The sequence below is a fragment of the Sander vitreus genome, chromosome 3, assembly GCF_031162955.1.
Source record: "Sander vitreus isolate 19-12246 chromosome 3, sanVit1, whole genome shotgun sequence".
Classification (NCBI taxonomy): domain Eukaryota; kingdom Metazoa; phylum Chordata; class Actinopteri; order Perciformes; family Percidae; genus Sander; species Sander vitreus.
Genome location: NC_135857.1, coordinates 31,990,882 through 32,008,394, shown reverse-complemented (window position 1 = coordinate 32,008,394; position 17,513 = coordinate 31,990,882). Strand labels below are relative to the sequence as shown.

Sequence of the window (17,513 nt, the reverse complement as noted above, 5' to 3'; positions counted from 1 at the left end):
AGAAAAAAATAAAAATAAAAAAATACTATTTGTGCACAAAATGTCTTCCATACTAATCATGCTCTGTGTTAGGAGTGGCATTCTCTAATAATTCATTTTTTATGATAAGATGGAAATTTATCCCGAGAGAAACTGTTGTGCAGCGGTTGCAGGACAAAGTAGGAAAGAGTGCAAATATATAAATAAAAACTAAATATAAACAATAAAGAGTATCGATAAATAGCGCAAAAATCAAATGAACATGCCAGACATGTAAACAAAAACCAAAACAGTCCATTTCTGCTGCTGGGGTCGGAGAGTCGATGTCTTATGTAACATCAGAGTCAACACTTGTGTGACAGCAGCTGTCAACCTGCTGCAGAGTCCATCAGTCCACAGTCCAGTGTACAACATAATTAGGGTTCGAGTGAAATAGTCAATTTGTTTCGCTTTTCAGACGTGGTGAATCATTTTGTTTTACATAAATATAATACATCTGGGATGACAAAACAACAGACCCCAAAAAAAACAATGTTGTTGGCAAAAAACATTTTAAAAATATCGGGTATGTAATGGTTAATTTCCCAGTTAAGTAGCTGTGAGTACCACATTAGTGGGTTGTATGTTGTTGGAACAAACCCTCTTAAAGTAATATTTTTTTATTTCAGTCGCAACAAAAAGGAAAGATCGATCCATCTGGAAGGGATGTGACAGAGAGAGGAAATGATTACGGTAGGAAGGTAAAAGTAAATAAAATATGAGTCATAGTTAGAGAAACAGAACAGATGAGGGAAAGAAAAGTACAGAAAGAGAGAGATTGAAAGAAAACCATAGGAAGTGTCAAGGAATGAGAATGGTCACAGTTAAGGAAATATGTGAGAGGAGGAGGAAGAGGGAGGAAGCAAAGAGAGGTCAGTGAGGCGATGCAAAGAGAGGGAGGGAGGGTTGGTGGAGGATAAGAGTTCAAAGGGAGGAGAAAGGAGGGGAGGATGTGATAAAAAAGGTCAGGAAGAGAAAGATACAAGTACAAAAGAAATGAAGGGCTCAGTGAGGAGAAGATGAAAAAAACTAAGAGGATGAAGAGATTTACCGGAGCAGCTCGGGGCTGTGAAGAGGACACTCAAGTCATTCCAGAAACAGTGAATAAAAAAGAAACGCACGCACATCACACAGCCAAAGCGAGTGCAGGCTTTAATGTGGGGCAGGTATAATGTTATAATCTGTTATATACTCAGAAAAAAAGAACACAAAGAAATGAAAGTAACCAGGACTGAACAGCCGTGAGAAACATTTATCAGCTTTTTTTTTTTTTTTTAACCTCCTCACAGTACAGATCAGCCTGAAAGATCTGACCGGTGATTGCCTTTGACTGAGGATTCGACTTTCTGGCCACAGAAAAGGCAAACGCCACTCATGAGGTACTCAGAGAAAGCGACAGTAGCACTAACGGTTCATGTCCACAGGGGACGGGAGTGATTGCGCTGCTTGATGGGTGTGCCTGTATCCAGACACAGCAGCTGTCAATTTCTCTTTCATGACTAATGATCGACAAAGACAACATACATGCTACACCCTCCTACAACCGCCGAAACACTTTGCTGCACCTCACTGGACGAACGCTTTCACCCGCGGGCTGTCTGCTCCTGGAATGCACTGCACGGCTGCTTACAAAGAAATGAATGGGAAGTACTAATATTCTACTATTATTCGCAACCTTTTCAAGAAGCTGGTTGAAGGAATGAAAGAGGTCGAACAAGTCCGCCAACGGTGGAAAAATAAAAAAATAAAAAATCCTATTCTGACAGCTGCATGTAAACAAGAATATTAGTTTTCATTAGCCATGTAAACAGCTTAGTAGGAATACTGACTTTTCCGAATGAGGGCAAGGACTGGAATATTTTGTTCATGTAAACGTAATCACACATCCTGAGGTTAGTGTTTGTGCAGTCAGAAGTTTTTTCAGGTGTTTACAGCCTCAAGGAAAAATTTGCAAATCTTTACAGATGGTCGCCCAGTTCCGAAGCAAAACCCTGAGAAGGACTGGACTGTGTTTGAGGTCAAACCTCCACTTTCAAGATCTGTACGGCAGGATATTTGAAGGTTTCAGGGAGCTATATTTAAGACTTGTACGAGCTTTAATGATTTAAACAGCCCTATTAGAAAACAAAAAAAACAAACATAAAATGGGAATAATATTAAGAAAATGAAAGAAGAAAAAAAGGAATTACTGTACATTAAATTAAAACAATTTAAGTTTTAAGTCACATATACACAAACTACAATTAAATAATATTTTTTTATTTAATAAGTTAATGAAAATTATAACTTTTTTTTTCCAGGAGGCCGAGTTAGGTTTGGGAGTTTGGTTTTGGGTGCAGTTGTCGTGCTTCAGACAGACACACAAATGGAACAAAATTAAAAAAAACACACACACACACACACACACACACAAACACACAAACAAACAAACAAAGAATGTAATCTCAGTCCCATGCCGTGGTCTAACCTGAGGCCCTGCCCCGAGGCTCTGTACGAGAGTTACGCCCCCGGGCTGCAGAGAGGATACACACAAACACATTACAGTACGTCCAACACACCCACCTTGTCCACGACATAAATCAAAAGACATCATAACCATGTAAACATCATTAATCTTGCTACTGAGCCAAAGCGTATTATCACTACAGACGTAAACGCATGTGAGACACCGAGATGAGAGCTGTATCGTGGGGTAAAGGCTGCTAAAAATGTAAGTCTTATATAATACACATGTTGATATCATAATTCATTTATATACTGTAACTGTATTCCAGCGTTTGAAGAATTTTAATTGACATAAAATGGTCTTCACTTTCATGAAACTACAGTTTAAAGAACACTTGAAATGCACATATCTTTAAATAAAAAGGCACTCTAAACTAGGGCTGGGTAAAAAAACACAATCTTCATTTGAAAGATCATATATCCATTGATGAAATCCGGAGATCGACCCAAGAGACGCCGGGACCGCTGGTGATCTCAGCAGACACTGGTGTCTTTCAGAGGCTTTAACGTTTTAAATTCAGAGTGAAGATAGGTATTATTTGAAACAACGTCCTAAGGCTATTAGGAATCTATAGGTATCTATTGGTACCAACCGTGTCATGCTACTGTAGCTTGTTGGGAAGGGGGCTAAATAACGCTCCAAAGATATGCTAAGTTTTGTTGAGGTAAAAACTGGAATGGCCATTTTCAAAAGTGTCCCTAGACCTCTGAACCTCTGAAAGATATCTGAATGATGGATCAGAAATGATGAAAGTTTTTTCTCCTGCAGTACAAATTTAAAGTTAATTTTGCCTATTCTAAAATGGTGTATGTGAATATATTTCTGCATAATGTGGTTCCTAAACAGTCTTGGAGTTGCATAGATTTGGTATGACTGGAAAGCTGGAACTCCTGTAGATTCAATGAGCCCATTTTTATTCATGTGTGATGATGTTAGTCCACAAAGTGGCCATTTCAATGTAGTGAATCTATTTTTTGAAACTTGACCTCACTGTATAAAATAAACCTGTTGTGACCTCGAGGATAATCACATCCTCATGAAACTTTGAGAATATCTTTCATATCCAAGCAAAAATTGGTTATGTAACTGAAATATGCCTTATCAAATCGATATATTCATGAATTTATATGAAAACATTTTAAGCGAGAAATAGGCCGTGCAGTTGCTGAATCTGTCTTCATTTCAGATCGACAAAGGTCAGTTTAAAAGATTTTCGTCAGATTTTAAGAGACTCTAGTCACGCTCATTCCGCTCCCCGTTTCCGGGTTAGCACTCTACCAATCAGATGGGTCATTTGAGTCCGACTGCCGGCAGTGCCCGCCCCGCCGATTATACATGTCAAATCGGCCAAAATGAAGGACGACGGCACTGAACACACCGAACAGACTCGAGTCACTGACCTCACCAGACTGTCCGACAGACTATTATTGGCTCGGTGTGTCTGGACCTTAACCCAAAATGTTATTTCTGCACCTGATCAAGTGGAAGTCAAAACTATGATTGAATATTTTATGATTGTGTAGCCCTGGAAATATGATTACTTGAATTAAGAAAAAAAGGTCTTTGTTGTTGAGAGAAGCTCAGTTATCCGTGAGGAGCTCGGAGTAGAGCCGCTGCTCCTTCGCGTCGAAAGGAGCCAGTTGAGGCGGTTCAGGCATCTGGTAAGGATGCCCCCTGGGCGCCTCCCTAGGGAGGTGTTCCAGGCACGTCCAGCTGGGAGGAGGCCTCGGGGGAGACCCAGGACTAGGTGGAGGGATTATATCTCCAACCTGGCCTGGGAACACCTCGGGATCCCCCAGTCGGAGCTGGTTAATGTGGCTCGGGAAAGGGAAGTTTGGGGTCCCCTGCTGGAGCTGCTACCCCCGCGACCCGACCCCGGATAAGCGGACGAAGATGGATGGAGGTCTTTGTTATTTTTTTAGCATTTTATTCGGTCAACATTGAGTGATTTTCTCGGGCCACTACAGCAAAACGTCCCCAAAGAAACGCCTTAGTTTTTCTATTATATTTTAATCATCCAAGACGGACGTATTGTTTCATTAAAATATCTAGTTGTACTTGTTTAAATGTACATTACAAGCACCAAGCAAACAGTAGAAGGGAAGAGCAGCATTAAAGATGCAAAGCCACTCAAAGGGACTTTGATTTGTGTCCTGGGATTACCACAGTCCCACAGTGAATTATTTTATCATTCGGCTGAAATTACCAACACGCATGAACAGAGCAAAGCCATAATAAAGCTGCTTACACTGTAAAGAGACTAAATGTGTTTAACTGGCTATCAGGGTTAAATGTCAATTCACACAAAGACAGGGCTCTAAAATTAAACTTCTTAGTTCTAAAAACCTTTGTAATTGTCATTTACAAAGTAAAAACACTGACTGTTTTCGCAAACTTCATGCTAATACTGCTTGTGTTTTACAGCCATAAACTGCAGAGCAGTTTAAAACAGTTTAAGAGCAGTAGAGTAGTAGTTAACAGAGCAGTTTCAGAGTAAAATTAAAACACTTTTAAAGGTACCTCAACCAAAATATTAGTGCATATCGTCACTTTGTTTATTTTACCAGCTGCTCATATGAGCTTTCTGTTTTAATCATGATTATTTAATGCTGGGTTAGGGTTAGTCTCGTGTGAGAGGGCAGGAGATAACGAACAAATGACGACTGGATCGTTTCATTGTTTTAAATATTAAAATATTTTTGGTTTACATGAGTGATTGTGTTGATGAAACACCTGATTGTGTTTGTTTATATGTATATTCAAGCCGATTCCTAACTGAGAAAGCTCTAATAGATATATATACACACTACCGGTCAAAAGTTTGGAGTCACTTGGAAATTTCCATTCCACTCCATTCCAGACAGAATACCAGCTGAGATCAGTTGCATTGTTTTTTTTAACCAGGGCAGCAGTTTTCAGATTACATTATGTGCTTACATAATTGCAAAAGGGTACTCCAATGTTTTCTCAGTTAGCCTTTTAAAATGATATCAGATTAGTAAACAGAATGTGCCTTTGGAACATTGGATGAATGGTTGCCGATTATGGGAAATGTAGATATTGCATTAAAGATCAGCCACTTCTTTCTACAACAGTCGAGAACCCTTTTGCAATTATGTAAGCACATAATGTCATCTGAAAACTGCTGCCCTGATTAAAAAAACAATGCAACTGATCTCAGCTGGTATTCTGTCTGTAATGGAGTGGGATGGAAATTTCTAAGTGACCCCAAACTGTTGACCGGTAGTGTATATTTGTGTCTGGTTTATAATGGTCGTGGCTGTTTATCCACTTGTTGTTTTCAATGAAAGAGACTCAGTTGGCACCCATAAAAGGCAAGCTGGGGTCCTTCTGAAAGCTCCGCAACTTAAAAAGGTTGATTTGGACTCCGGGGAAATACAGCGATCATTTACATAACGAGCTTAATCGCCTCTCATATACATAACGTCCCTAATTAGCTGGGTGTTGTGTCCTGTGATGTGTTTTTACGATGTGCGTCTATGTGAAGACGTGTTGAAGCGACATCGTGTCAGACGAGCAGAGACATGGGATGGAGGTCGCCAGCTGTTGTGTAACCACAGCAACAGGATGTGTGTGTGTGTGTGTGTGTGGACGGACTTACCTCTCCTGCTGCCTTGCTCGGGTGTGATGCCCTCTGAGGCCACATATGGGTCCTCCTTGAACCTGTGAAAATAGCCGCAGGGTTAGAAAGAAAGAAAGACACACACACACACAAACACAAACACACACACACACACACACACACACACGCCTGTCAGCTGGAATAAAGAGGACGACAAACACTGTCTACTTAAGTAAAAGTACTAATACCACACAAATTATTATTTTCATTATGGATTAATCTGCTGATTGTTTTCCCCATTAATCAGTTGTTTGGGTTGTAAAAATTAGTGAGAAATGTTCATCACAATTACCCATAACCCAAAGCAACATCTTCACAATGTTATTTTGTCCAACCGACAGTCCAAACCTCAACATTATAACTAATACATTACAATTATTAACATGCAAAAAGATACAAATGTTCATGTTTGTAAAGCTGAAACCATGGAATGTTTTCACATAAAATCTATCAATCGTTTAGCTGTAAAACTCGCCCGAATCATCATCAGCACAAATGTTTGATGGGCCCCTCCGATCGTCAGAACAGTCATCAAGATAATCGATGAATCGTTTTACAGAGACAAGGCAGAAATATTTCAAATGTGATGATTCACTGCTATTCTTTGTCATCTGATTGTAAACTAAATATTTGGGGGTTTTGGACTATTGATCAAATAAAACAGCATTTTGAATAAATCATCTTGTGCTTCGGGAAATTATAGCAGACGCCTTTCCTTTTTTTTTTATTAAATAGACAAAACGATTAATCAATTAACCGAGAAAACAGCTCTCAGATTAATTGATAATAAAATCAACTGTTAGTTGCAGCTCTCGATAAAAAAAAAATATATAGTTTTTAAAAACCCAGGCACTCATTGGCAGGAGGCACACCGAAAAATCATTAAACAGCAGTTGCTCTGCATTGCAACGAGTTTCAGGCTTCTGCTTGACGCTCCTCCTCAAAATTCAAATTGAAGATGAAATGTTTTCTTCCTCACATGTTCTCCGTCTTCTGTGCATCCCACTCTCGTCTCCACTGGCCTGTGGCGTTACGATGGCGTGCTAGTCTCTCCTCGTCAATCTGCTCGCGCTCCTTCTTCCAGCGCAGGTACTCCGCTCTCTCCCGGCCGGTCATTGACATGGTCATGTCCATAGAGCCTTTCTGTCCGGGCCTTCGACTCTACAGAGACAGGAGGGGGTCACAAAGTTAGAAAAATTAACAATGCTAGAGGAGGAAGCATAAGAATGGTTGGGCTGTTAAACGCTTTTCTGGCATAGGACCTTTTTAAAGAACAGCACTACTCACAGTCCACTCTTTTTCCAGTTCAGCTCCTGTCTTCACGTTATCAAAGTCCAGTCCTCCCCAGTTTCGTACATGTCTCCTGCTGCCCTCCTTGCGGTCTATGTCTGGCGCTGGGCCTGAACGTCTCGGGTCGTCCAGGAAGTTTCGGATCGGCTTGTCTCCATCCGGCTAAGGAGAGGAAATCTAAATGTGAAGCTCTGTCATGATTAAACAGCTTCCTCCATGTTCATTTTGAACACAGCTTGCTATGAAAAAAAGTAAAGCCTACTTAGTTTCTCCCCTAAACACAATATCAATACTAAGAATTTGTAAATTTATTATGAAAAAAAACACCACAGAAGGTCAGCAGATATTAAATCTGGGACGACTTAATTAAAAAAAAGGGATACAGTATATGACAGTTTAAAGTTTATTTTTAAAGCCGATTAACAGGCCGACAAATGAAATTCTAAGGAGACAGATGCTAGGCAGGAATCTCTGGATGGTTTTGAAAGAGATCCAAACCAGCAAAAAATGTGCTAAAACACTATAGAAATCATTTTTAAAAACAGGGACTCTCATACCCGCTGTCCTCTCTCATACTCTGCTATTTTCTCCATTTCTTCATTCATCTTCTCAATGTTCTGTCGTCTTTTCTCCTCCCATTCCTGTCCAAAAATAACAACAACACAAGCTGCATCATTAATGACAGATCACAATACATTATTTTACAAATACAAGTCAGGAAAATTCACAACAAATATTTTATCTGTCGTCTCCTCAATTACCAGAAATACAAAGTTCACGTTTTAAACAAAGTTGCGTTCTGGTAAAAGTCAAGACTCCCTGCGTTTTCTTTGCACTAGTCGCCTGTGTTGACACTTCCGCTGCATCGCAAGCCTGGCTACATCAAAATGAATAAGAGATGGGTTTTTTCATGCAGGACTATCGTTGGTTTGAACGAGGCCTTAATCATAATCCACCACTTTCTCTACACTACCAGGTGTATCAGAAGATGTGCATAAAAATTCTAATTCTGCATTTGTGCAGTTTTACTGTGACTTCATATCAATAAAGTTTAGTAGCTTAGTGAAGTAATTAATCCACACTCACCTGGGATTTCCTGTCCATGCCACCTGGTGTCCCTCCTCCTCCTCCTCCTCCTCCTCCTCCTCCTCCTCCTCCACCACCACCACCTCCTCCTCCTCCTCCTCCTCCTCCTCCTCTTCGTTCTCCTCCTCTTCCTTCGCCTCCTCCTCCTCCTCCTCCTCCTCCTCTTCCTTCGCCTCCTCCTCTTCCTCTCCTTCCTCCTCTGCGTCCATGTGCTACTGACTCCCCAGGTTCTCCATCTCTGGGTGTCCTGGGTTCCCATTCTCTTCTTTCCTGGCGGCCTCCTCCTCCTCCTCCTCTCTGACTTCCCCGACTCATTCGTCCCGACCCTGTCCTCCTTGAGGGGCTATGGCCGTCGCTGGGCCCTCGGTGACCGTTGTTTGGCTCTCCTCGGTGGCCATCGCTTGGCCCTCCTCGCTGGCCGTCGCTGGGCCCTCGGGGGCCGTGATTTGGCCTTTCACGGTGGCCGTCATTTGGCCCTCCTCTGTGACCATCGTTTGGCCCTCCTCGGTGGCCGTCATTTGGCCCTCCTCTGTGACCATCGTTTGGCCCTCCTCGGTGGCCGTCATTTGGCCCTCCTCGGTGGCCGTCGCTGGGCCCTCGGTGGCCATCATTTGGCCCTCCTCGGTGGCTGTCGCTCTCCTCTGATGTCTTCCGGCCGCGAGGCGCTCCGGATTTCCAGTCGCTCACGACTCTCTTGTCCTGCAGGAAACACACACAGTACTTACAATGTGGACAGAAGGTTTATGTCGTAGTGACCGAGTACCATATTTTAATCATTTCATTCAGCATGTGGAGCAGGCGCTCTCAACATGACGGCCAGGATTTTAAGGAGTCATAGAAAGAAATCCTTGCATGGTCAGAAGATGATTAGGATACATTCAAACTTAAAATTGAAATCCTACCAATAAAAAAAAAAAAAATGTATGTTCCTATTCACACTAATAATAAATCACAGTGCACATTTACATTGTAGGCTGTTATGTTTGATGGGTTGGTTCCCCTGTTCACTACTTTGCATTAAAGAATGTTTTGGGTCTCATAAACCAAACAGATTGTAAATCACTGTAAGTCATCTGTATACATGACTACTCTATCATATTCTAGTCTAGAAATTATTTTGGTTATCATTTGGCTGGTAATAAAGTGGTAAATGTCTTTGGGAATGGGAATTTAGCAGGTAAAACAAGTATTCCTGTGCTGAATTTAGCCATGTACTTTTAATTTAAACAGAAAACAATATAATCAATCTGAAGAATTAGTGCCACATAAAAAGTACAAAAGCATAACATTATGAACTCAGAGAGCGAGACAGCGAGAGGCAGCGATTGCTCATCAGTTTTTTGAGGAGCTCTTTAAGCTCGGGGATCAGGAGACTGTTGTCAAGCATTGGAAAAGGTTTAACAGACTAATGAACTGAATTTTCCCCTTTTGCGTTATAAATATCCATTCAGACTGGTGCACATGTGCAGCAGGCACGTCTTTGTCTTGTAACCTTTGCAGGTTGAACACCGGGGGTCTGCAGTCATCAGCGGTCATTTTAAGGCAATCTGGACCTCAGCAGGAGTCGACGGCACGGTTACACCACCAACCCTCTTGGACTTGATTAGCAACTGTCCTGCTGCAGGAAGCAAATTAGAAACCTGCAACGAGTTTCGATCGCTACGGTCATCATTCATCTTTATGCTCTAGTTATTTACAGCAGCCTATTTTCATCATAATGTATGAAGTGACAATGTGAAAGGTGTCTCTCGTAGTGACAGATCATTTTGCAGAATCTGCAGCTCCTCTCGGCTTTACAGAGCTTTAAAGTTTTTAGCTCATTGTTTAAAACAACTGTTCTGGTTCCCTCTCAGCGCTCTCCTAGTATCGTTATGCCACTGTACGCTACCTGCTCAAAAAATAAAATAAAAATAAAATTCTCAGTCGACTGAGGGGTAACCGGCTGATGATTTGAATATTCATCTTTCAGTGGTTAGCCCCAAGGCTTATTGTTCTATCATAATTATTTATCATACAATATTTCAATTTCATTATATAATTTCTCAGAATGTGCATGTACGCTTTATGTGAGGTAGGGCTGCACAATTAAGTCCAAAATAATAATCATGATGATTTTGATCAATAATACTTAATTTACTGATTTTAGGGACAAATATTTGTATTGAACTTTCACATTTAAATAAACAGAGCACTTCCGTGTTGTGCTACATTGTTGCTTATGTACAAATCTTTCCATCAAAATAAGTAGGGCTGGACACAAAATACAACTATTTGCATATTCGTTCGAAGGGTAGGTATTTGGTTTTCAATTTTTGTGATTCTGAGACTTTTTTCCCCCCAATACTGTAGAATAACAGAATCCTAAAAAATGAATACCTTTAATTAAACCGAAAGACACCTGTTGCAGCACAGTGTTGTCATGGGTTAGTTTAGGAAGCGCTTGATTTGATATGCAGCAGGGTTATCTATGAGTGAAGCTCGCATTTTAAAACGTCAACAATGCAGGCGATCATGCTCATTTCATTGTGGGATGCCAAAATAGTGATCATGATTAATATTCGATTAATTGTGCAGCCATAATGGGAAGCCAATGTCAATGCACTCCAGTCACTTTCCTTTTTTCCATTTCAAAAACTGCCAAACAATGTAGCTCACCCCATGATCTGTATGTGTTCATATGGTGTTGCTGGTACACTGCAATTCATTTACATACCATGTGGTACATGATAACAGATGGCAACGGAACGTAATTGCATACTTATCAAACATAAAGAGTTGGATAAACAGATTACAGAGCTTGGTTTGTGTACTTGAATATTTTGAATCAGAATCTGCTGTAACAGCATGTTGCTGTAACAGGTGAAATCATCTCAGCTCTATTTTAAGACAGAAATGTTTGCCAAATCAAATCTTTGCACAGAGCTCACCAACACTAAACAGAAAACAGATGAAAACCCTCATCTCATAAACCTGTAATTCTGTGCCAAAAAACATAACCTCCTGGCACAGGCTATAATTCCCACATGTATAGCCTTAGCCCATCAGGCTAATTCAGACACCATGTCCAGTGTTTCTACAGCTTCGTATTTTAATTCTGTGAATATCTTGTTAATATTTCCCCTTGTTGACTGTTGCTTTAACAGAATTCTCCCGTGGTTCTCGCAGTTTCATCTAATTTCATATTAAGTATTTTATGCATGATCCTGATGATGTCGCATGTAATTAAAAACTCTGCCCTTTTCACATTAACATGCTCGTGTATATTAATTAATATAAATCTAACACACAACTGCCAGCCTTCATATGTATCACGAGAGTGGGCACAAGAAGTGTGCAGAGGACTGACAGAATCAGAAAAGGTTTTATTGCCAAGAACGTTTTTTTAACACATACAAGGAATTTGTTTTGGTGTTGTTGGTGCACGTCACACATTCTTTAGATGGAATATTAAACAATATAAGTATAAGTATATTTACACAGTATGTATTAAGTTAAAAAATAAAGAATAAAGATATAAATAAAAAATAAAGAGCAAAGAGCATTACAGCAGAGAGAGAACAGTGGCATGAAGGTGGAGAGTCAGGGTGGTTTCCGGGCCTTGTTAATAAGGCTAGTGGCGGAGGGGAAAAAGCTGTTCATGTGACGCAGGGCATGATGGGTAGAGCGGCAGTCGTGTGGTTGGTAAACAGATAAACAGAGTAATGATAATCTGTCAGCTGCGTCTTCTGTCTGGAGGATCATCACAAACCAGATGAAGAGGTTATCTTTTCTACAGCCAGCAAAACAACACCCGACGATGGAAAGATGCATCACAGCACTCGTAGAATGGATATTCACTTTGGGCTGGGCCATATGGACCAAAAATCATATCTCTATTTTTAGGCTGAAGGAAACACGATATATATCATGGTATTTCCTAAGAAGTGAGCTAAATGTTCAGTTGTAAGTCAAAGCCACATATGAGATGTCACAAGCACTTTTATTACAACAGACTGCGATCAAATCAAATGCAAAGATAGGGGTTTCTTCCCTGTTTGAAAATATACAGCTGCAAAACATAAATAATTTATATAAATAATTTATATATATATATATATATATATATATACACCCTACAATAAATAAAAATAGGCCTCTTTCTGAGAATGTTCCTTCAGTTGTTTTCTAGAATAATAACTGACTCTGTACAATTACAGGTTTTCCTTTCCTGCTTAACCGTGAAACCTACACTGTAGGTGTACTTGACAACTTTACTGTTAATTCCTCCTTTGCTCTGACTCATGCAACAGCTGTCTCCTCTAAGCACATCCACTGTCTCTTGCACACCGTAGGCTACACATTGAGCTATTTCCCAAAGGTTACTCTTAGAACTCAAGTCATCATTCTCGACCCAGTCGTATTTTACTCTGAGACGCAATGAACGTTATTGTTGTTTTAGGATTGAGCGCCATTTCATCTTTGAAGTAAACGAGCCTGTTGGTGTCTTTGTTCGCGCGACAGACAGAACAGAGGAAAGTTTAGAGAGTAGAGCCGACACACACCGCTCTCTCACTTTTTCAAGCACTGGCCCGGTTGGGCCACTGGCTGATTGTATTTACTGGCCCAACGTAACTTTTTACTGGCTCCGGAGCATCGGGCAATCCCTATTGTTGGACCCCGTTGTGAGTAAATGAGCCGGACCGACGCAGCGGAAGAGTGGCAGCGGGGTTAGGCAGAGTGTGTGAGAGAGACGCACATGCACGGCTTTACAGAAGAAATGGGTCACTATATGGATATAAACGGAATTGCCTCAACCTATATCTCGTTTGAAAATATATCGATATGATTTAAAAAGCCGATATACCGCCCAGCCCTATATTCACTGTGTTGTTTCACAGTTTTAAGGAATGAATGTGTGCATCTGTTAGATTATGATTAATCATCTCTCTGAAAAAGTGGCATGACTCAATAAAGATCTACATCATGTCTTACCCCCGACTGCTTCGAAAGGTCGACTGTGACAGTGAAGTTCTCCTTCTCGGTCTTCCTCCTGTCCGTCTCTGGCTCATGGGGGCGGGGTTTCCGAGGTGTTGTCACGGCGATGCCCTCCTGCTCTGCCTTCTTCTTGTCTTCCTCTATTTCCTGTTGAGATCCGTGGGACAGAATGAGTGAGATGAGACTACAGCCGTGTCGCTAAATCTAAACTCCGGACTAATTCTGAACAGGTACTTCAAGCAGTGTGTTCAAACTGGGGTTGCACAATTTCGGGAATATTTTCCTTGCAAATTGATAGGAATAAAATAGAAATATAGAGGTTATCTGCTCAGGCTGTATTCAACACGCAGATAGAGAGATAGAAACAACCCTTCTACTATCATAAGCAGATAGTAATTGTAAATCCTTCTAAAAACGAAAACCAACAATTGAGTTGAACTTTAATTAAAACTCATAGAAAAAGGACACAAAAACCTTCCCTATGACCCCCCCCCCCGGAAAAAAGACAAAACATTATTACAAAACAACATTAGGCCACGTTTTTTCGAAATCCACGATTTGATTAGACTTTTGGTTTAAAGGTCACAATTTGACTAAATGTTCGATTTAAAAGGGGAAATATTATGCTTTTTCGTATTTTCTGTCATAACTACAATGTTATAATGTCGGATTTTCAAATAATGAGGTAAACGTATTTTAGAGAAACCACAGTGAGCTAAAACGTTCAGATTTCCAACTTATTTCCAAAGTGTTTTCTACTCTTGGCTAAGTGTTACGCAACTCTAAGCCGGCCTTCTATGATTGGTCATCTGCTCCAAGTAGGCAGGACTGGAGCGTTTTTTTACTATGCTCCTGTGGTGGTGTTAACATTGTCGCATGTGGCTACATGCTAACGGCAGTAAAATACGTCATCTTGGCTGCCAGTGTTGTGAAATTCTCCCCAATTCCAGGTCACATTACTCCTAAACATTTCCAGTTATGTAATATTTGGTTAAAAAGCCTTTATCTGCGATTATTGACTGTAGAAAGTGCTGCTATACTCTATTAGTGTCCTCTGTTAACTGTAGTAGCTACATGCTAACGGCAGTAAACGTTGTCATCTTGGCTGCCAATTTGTTAAATTCTCCCCAAATTCGGGTCGCATTCCTGCTGAAACATGTCCAGAAGGGTAGTGTTTGGTTCAGAAGCCTTGATCTGAGAAAAATAAAGTGGTTTTTGAACATTAAAGCATGTAAACATGTACTAGGACAAACACAAAATACAAGTATTATCCTGAAAATGCTATTTAATAGTTGCCCTTTAAACATTTTCTCCCAGCACTGACTGCTACGCCATTGTTAGACTATCAAGTATTAATTTGTAAAAATTGAGAGATTATTGGTTTTAGGCCCTATGCAATATAGAATTGGGACACATTAAATGAGGTCAACACTATATTTTGTAAAATGGTGGACGTACCACTCTGCTGCATTCAAACCACAAACATATGTCAGGTAAATGACATGGTGTAGCGCAAAAGCTAGTCTTTTGCAGGTTGAAGAACAAAAGTTATTATTTTTTAAGCTACCTGAATTGAATGTAATTTGATTTACAATTTAAAAGCAAATCTGGAGAGTCCACAAAGCATAAACGTTTTGTGGTTAAAGTTAAAGAGATCTGCAAAGTGATTGACAATACAACTTTTTAGATCACAAAAACAGAGTAATCAGGAAAAAACATTATTTTTGCATATGTTTTACTCTTATTTTGTCTTGTGTTCTAAATGAAAAAAGTTCAAACAGGAAAAGTATGAAGGGACATTTTACAGTTCAAGGTGTCTTCACTGTTGATTTGTTTAACTGTTTTACTCTTTTTTTAAGTTCAATAAATGCAACACCTTTCCACAAGTCAATGAGTAACCGTGTTAAATAATCGTGATTATGATTTTTCCAACAACGAGCAGCCCTACACGATGATTGATACAAGTTACATTTTGCGTGTGTTTGTGCACAGTAAAGGTACTCCGTACCTGATACCTCTTGACCAGGGCTTCATTCTTCTTTCTCAGAGCTTCAATTCGTTTGTCTAACTCTGCATCCTTCTCCTCCTTGGTCTTAAGATCCACCACTGAAGACTGGCACAGAGGAGGAGGAGGAGGAGGAGGAGGAGGAGGAGGAGGGTTAGGAGAGCAAAGAAATGATGAGGAGGCCAATCTGTCCTTAATGAAGTACTAGGAAAATATAGATAATAATGTTGTGTTTACAGTTTTTAATTTATCTCTCTCTCTTACTCACCATAGCTGCCTTGTCTTCATACACAGGTGGCTGGCTGCTTGTTCCTCCTGTGGTGAGGAGGATGAAGAGGATGCTGCAGTGCAAACCAGTCAATGATTAGTCCATCAGTTACACTTGCATTTTTTAAAGTCTACCCTCCACTATTGTCCCTTCACTTGGATATTATTTGAGCTTTACTGTGCAGTTTGACACAAAAGTTGTTGTTTTAACTTTCATCTGCTGAAAGGGCAAGGTTTATCTGAGCTCACCTTATATTAGCGTTTAACTTGGTGACATTAAAACTACTTTGGAGGCCAATCATGTGTGTTGTGGAAACTTGAAGCCTACACAGAGAATTAACTATTCAGTGAAATAGGAAACATCTTATCCAGTAGTTCAACTTTTGAAATAAACAATGTTTAAACATGTTTCTGGATCATTTGATATACCTTTATCAATTTATATACCATTACTTACTTTTTTTACTACATTCCTTTTTACATTACAAATTATTCATTTTGTATTAATCTGTACATACCCCAAATATATATAATTTTATACCTTTATAAGAATGCACTAATCAGATACCGACTCAAGTAGATAGATCCGGTATTTCAGTGACAAATGAGGGCCGATCTATCTCACTCAATTCTATGTTTATACTATAAACATTATATACTTTCTATTTTAATTCCTGTTTAAGTTTTGAACACTGTGTTGCTGCATGTAAAAGGTTTACACTTAAATTAAAACTCCTGTTTATTCAGAAGATGTTTTACGAAGTTTCCGGTGCATGCTTTATTATTTTTATGACAAATGTTAATTGAGTATGTATTTATTTGTTAAGGCCAAGATTTAACTTCTGCGATATTTTGTGTCTTGAGCACTGGAGGGTGTGGATGATTGGGCCCAATTTGGAAAATGTTTCCCCAACTATAATTCCTAATTATTTACCTAATAAAAATGCCAAATATGTGTTGGTCACAGCAAGAGAAATGTGACTTCCCTGTATTGCTAAACAACAATGAAGATAACAATTCACAGATTAACCAGAACTTTAATCATTAAATAGTGTAGCAGGATTGGCTCCCTATTACCTTTGTGACGTGAGTAAACAAGGTTACAGCTAATCACAGAGTTAGGTAAGGTTTCAATCAGGCGTGTCTGTGTGTGTGTGTGTGTGTGTGTGTGTGTGTATGTATGTATGTATGTATGTATGTATGTATGTATGTGTGTGTGTGTGTGTGTGTGTGTGTGTGTGTGTGTGTGTGTGTGTGTGTGTGTGTCTCACAAGAACCCAAATAAATAAATCCTTCTGTAAGCGTATTAGAGTCGCAGACAGAATCTAAGTTACCTGAGTCAGAGAACAAGCAGCCATGATACACAACACACAGACTTGTCCGGGACATTAAACCCTTACTGTACTTCCACAAAACCGTTATATTGATCTATTTGGGTTTTTCACTCTGCTGGGAAGTAATGTAAGCACACCGAGCCATGTCTGTTCCGATACAAAGCGCCGAACCGCCACGGTGAAAACACACCACCCCGCCAACACCACCGACACACACACAAATAGAGAAATAAACATTTAGAGGCGTTTAAGCGACACTTTGTAAATATTACCTGTATCAAGAGGAGTTTTAACGACAGTAAAGAGCAATGTTTAGACTCGTTACTCTTTTCCAATTCCTGCGCCTGTCCTCATTATTGTATTCGGCTTCCTGTTAGCTGCTTCTTCGTC

General features: G+C 40.0%; 1 protein-coding gene across 1 annotated transcript in view; it reads right to left on the bottom strand.

Moving 5' to 3' along the window:
* Positions 1-17,513, bottom strand: part of ccdc9 (coiled-coil domain containing 9) — a 31,866-nt gene extending 14,353 nt beyond the window's left edge. Inside the window, exons 1-10 of the mRNA XM_078247120.1 lie at positions 17,396-17,513; positions 15,791-15,863; positions 15,526-15,630; positions 13,515-13,664; positions 8,685-9,242; positions 8,544-8,603; positions 8,015-8,098; positions 7,455-7,619; positions 7,147-7,328; positions 6,147-6,208 (exon numbers count right to left, since the gene is read on the bottom strand). Of these exons, the coding sequence (XP_078103246.1) occupies positions 6,147-6,208; positions 7,147-7,328; positions 7,455-7,619; positions 8,015-8,098; positions 8,544-8,603; positions 8,685-9,242; positions 13,515-13,664; positions 15,526-15,630; positions 15,791-15,793 (1,369 nt within the window). The 5' untranslated portion in view covers positions 15,794-15,863; positions 17,396-17,513. The remainder of the gene's footprint in view (positions 1-6,146; positions 6,209-7,146; positions 7,329-7,454; positions 7,620-8,014; positions 8,099-8,543; positions 8,604-8,684; positions 9,243-13,514; positions 13,665-15,525; positions 15,631-15,790; positions 15,864-17,395) is intronic.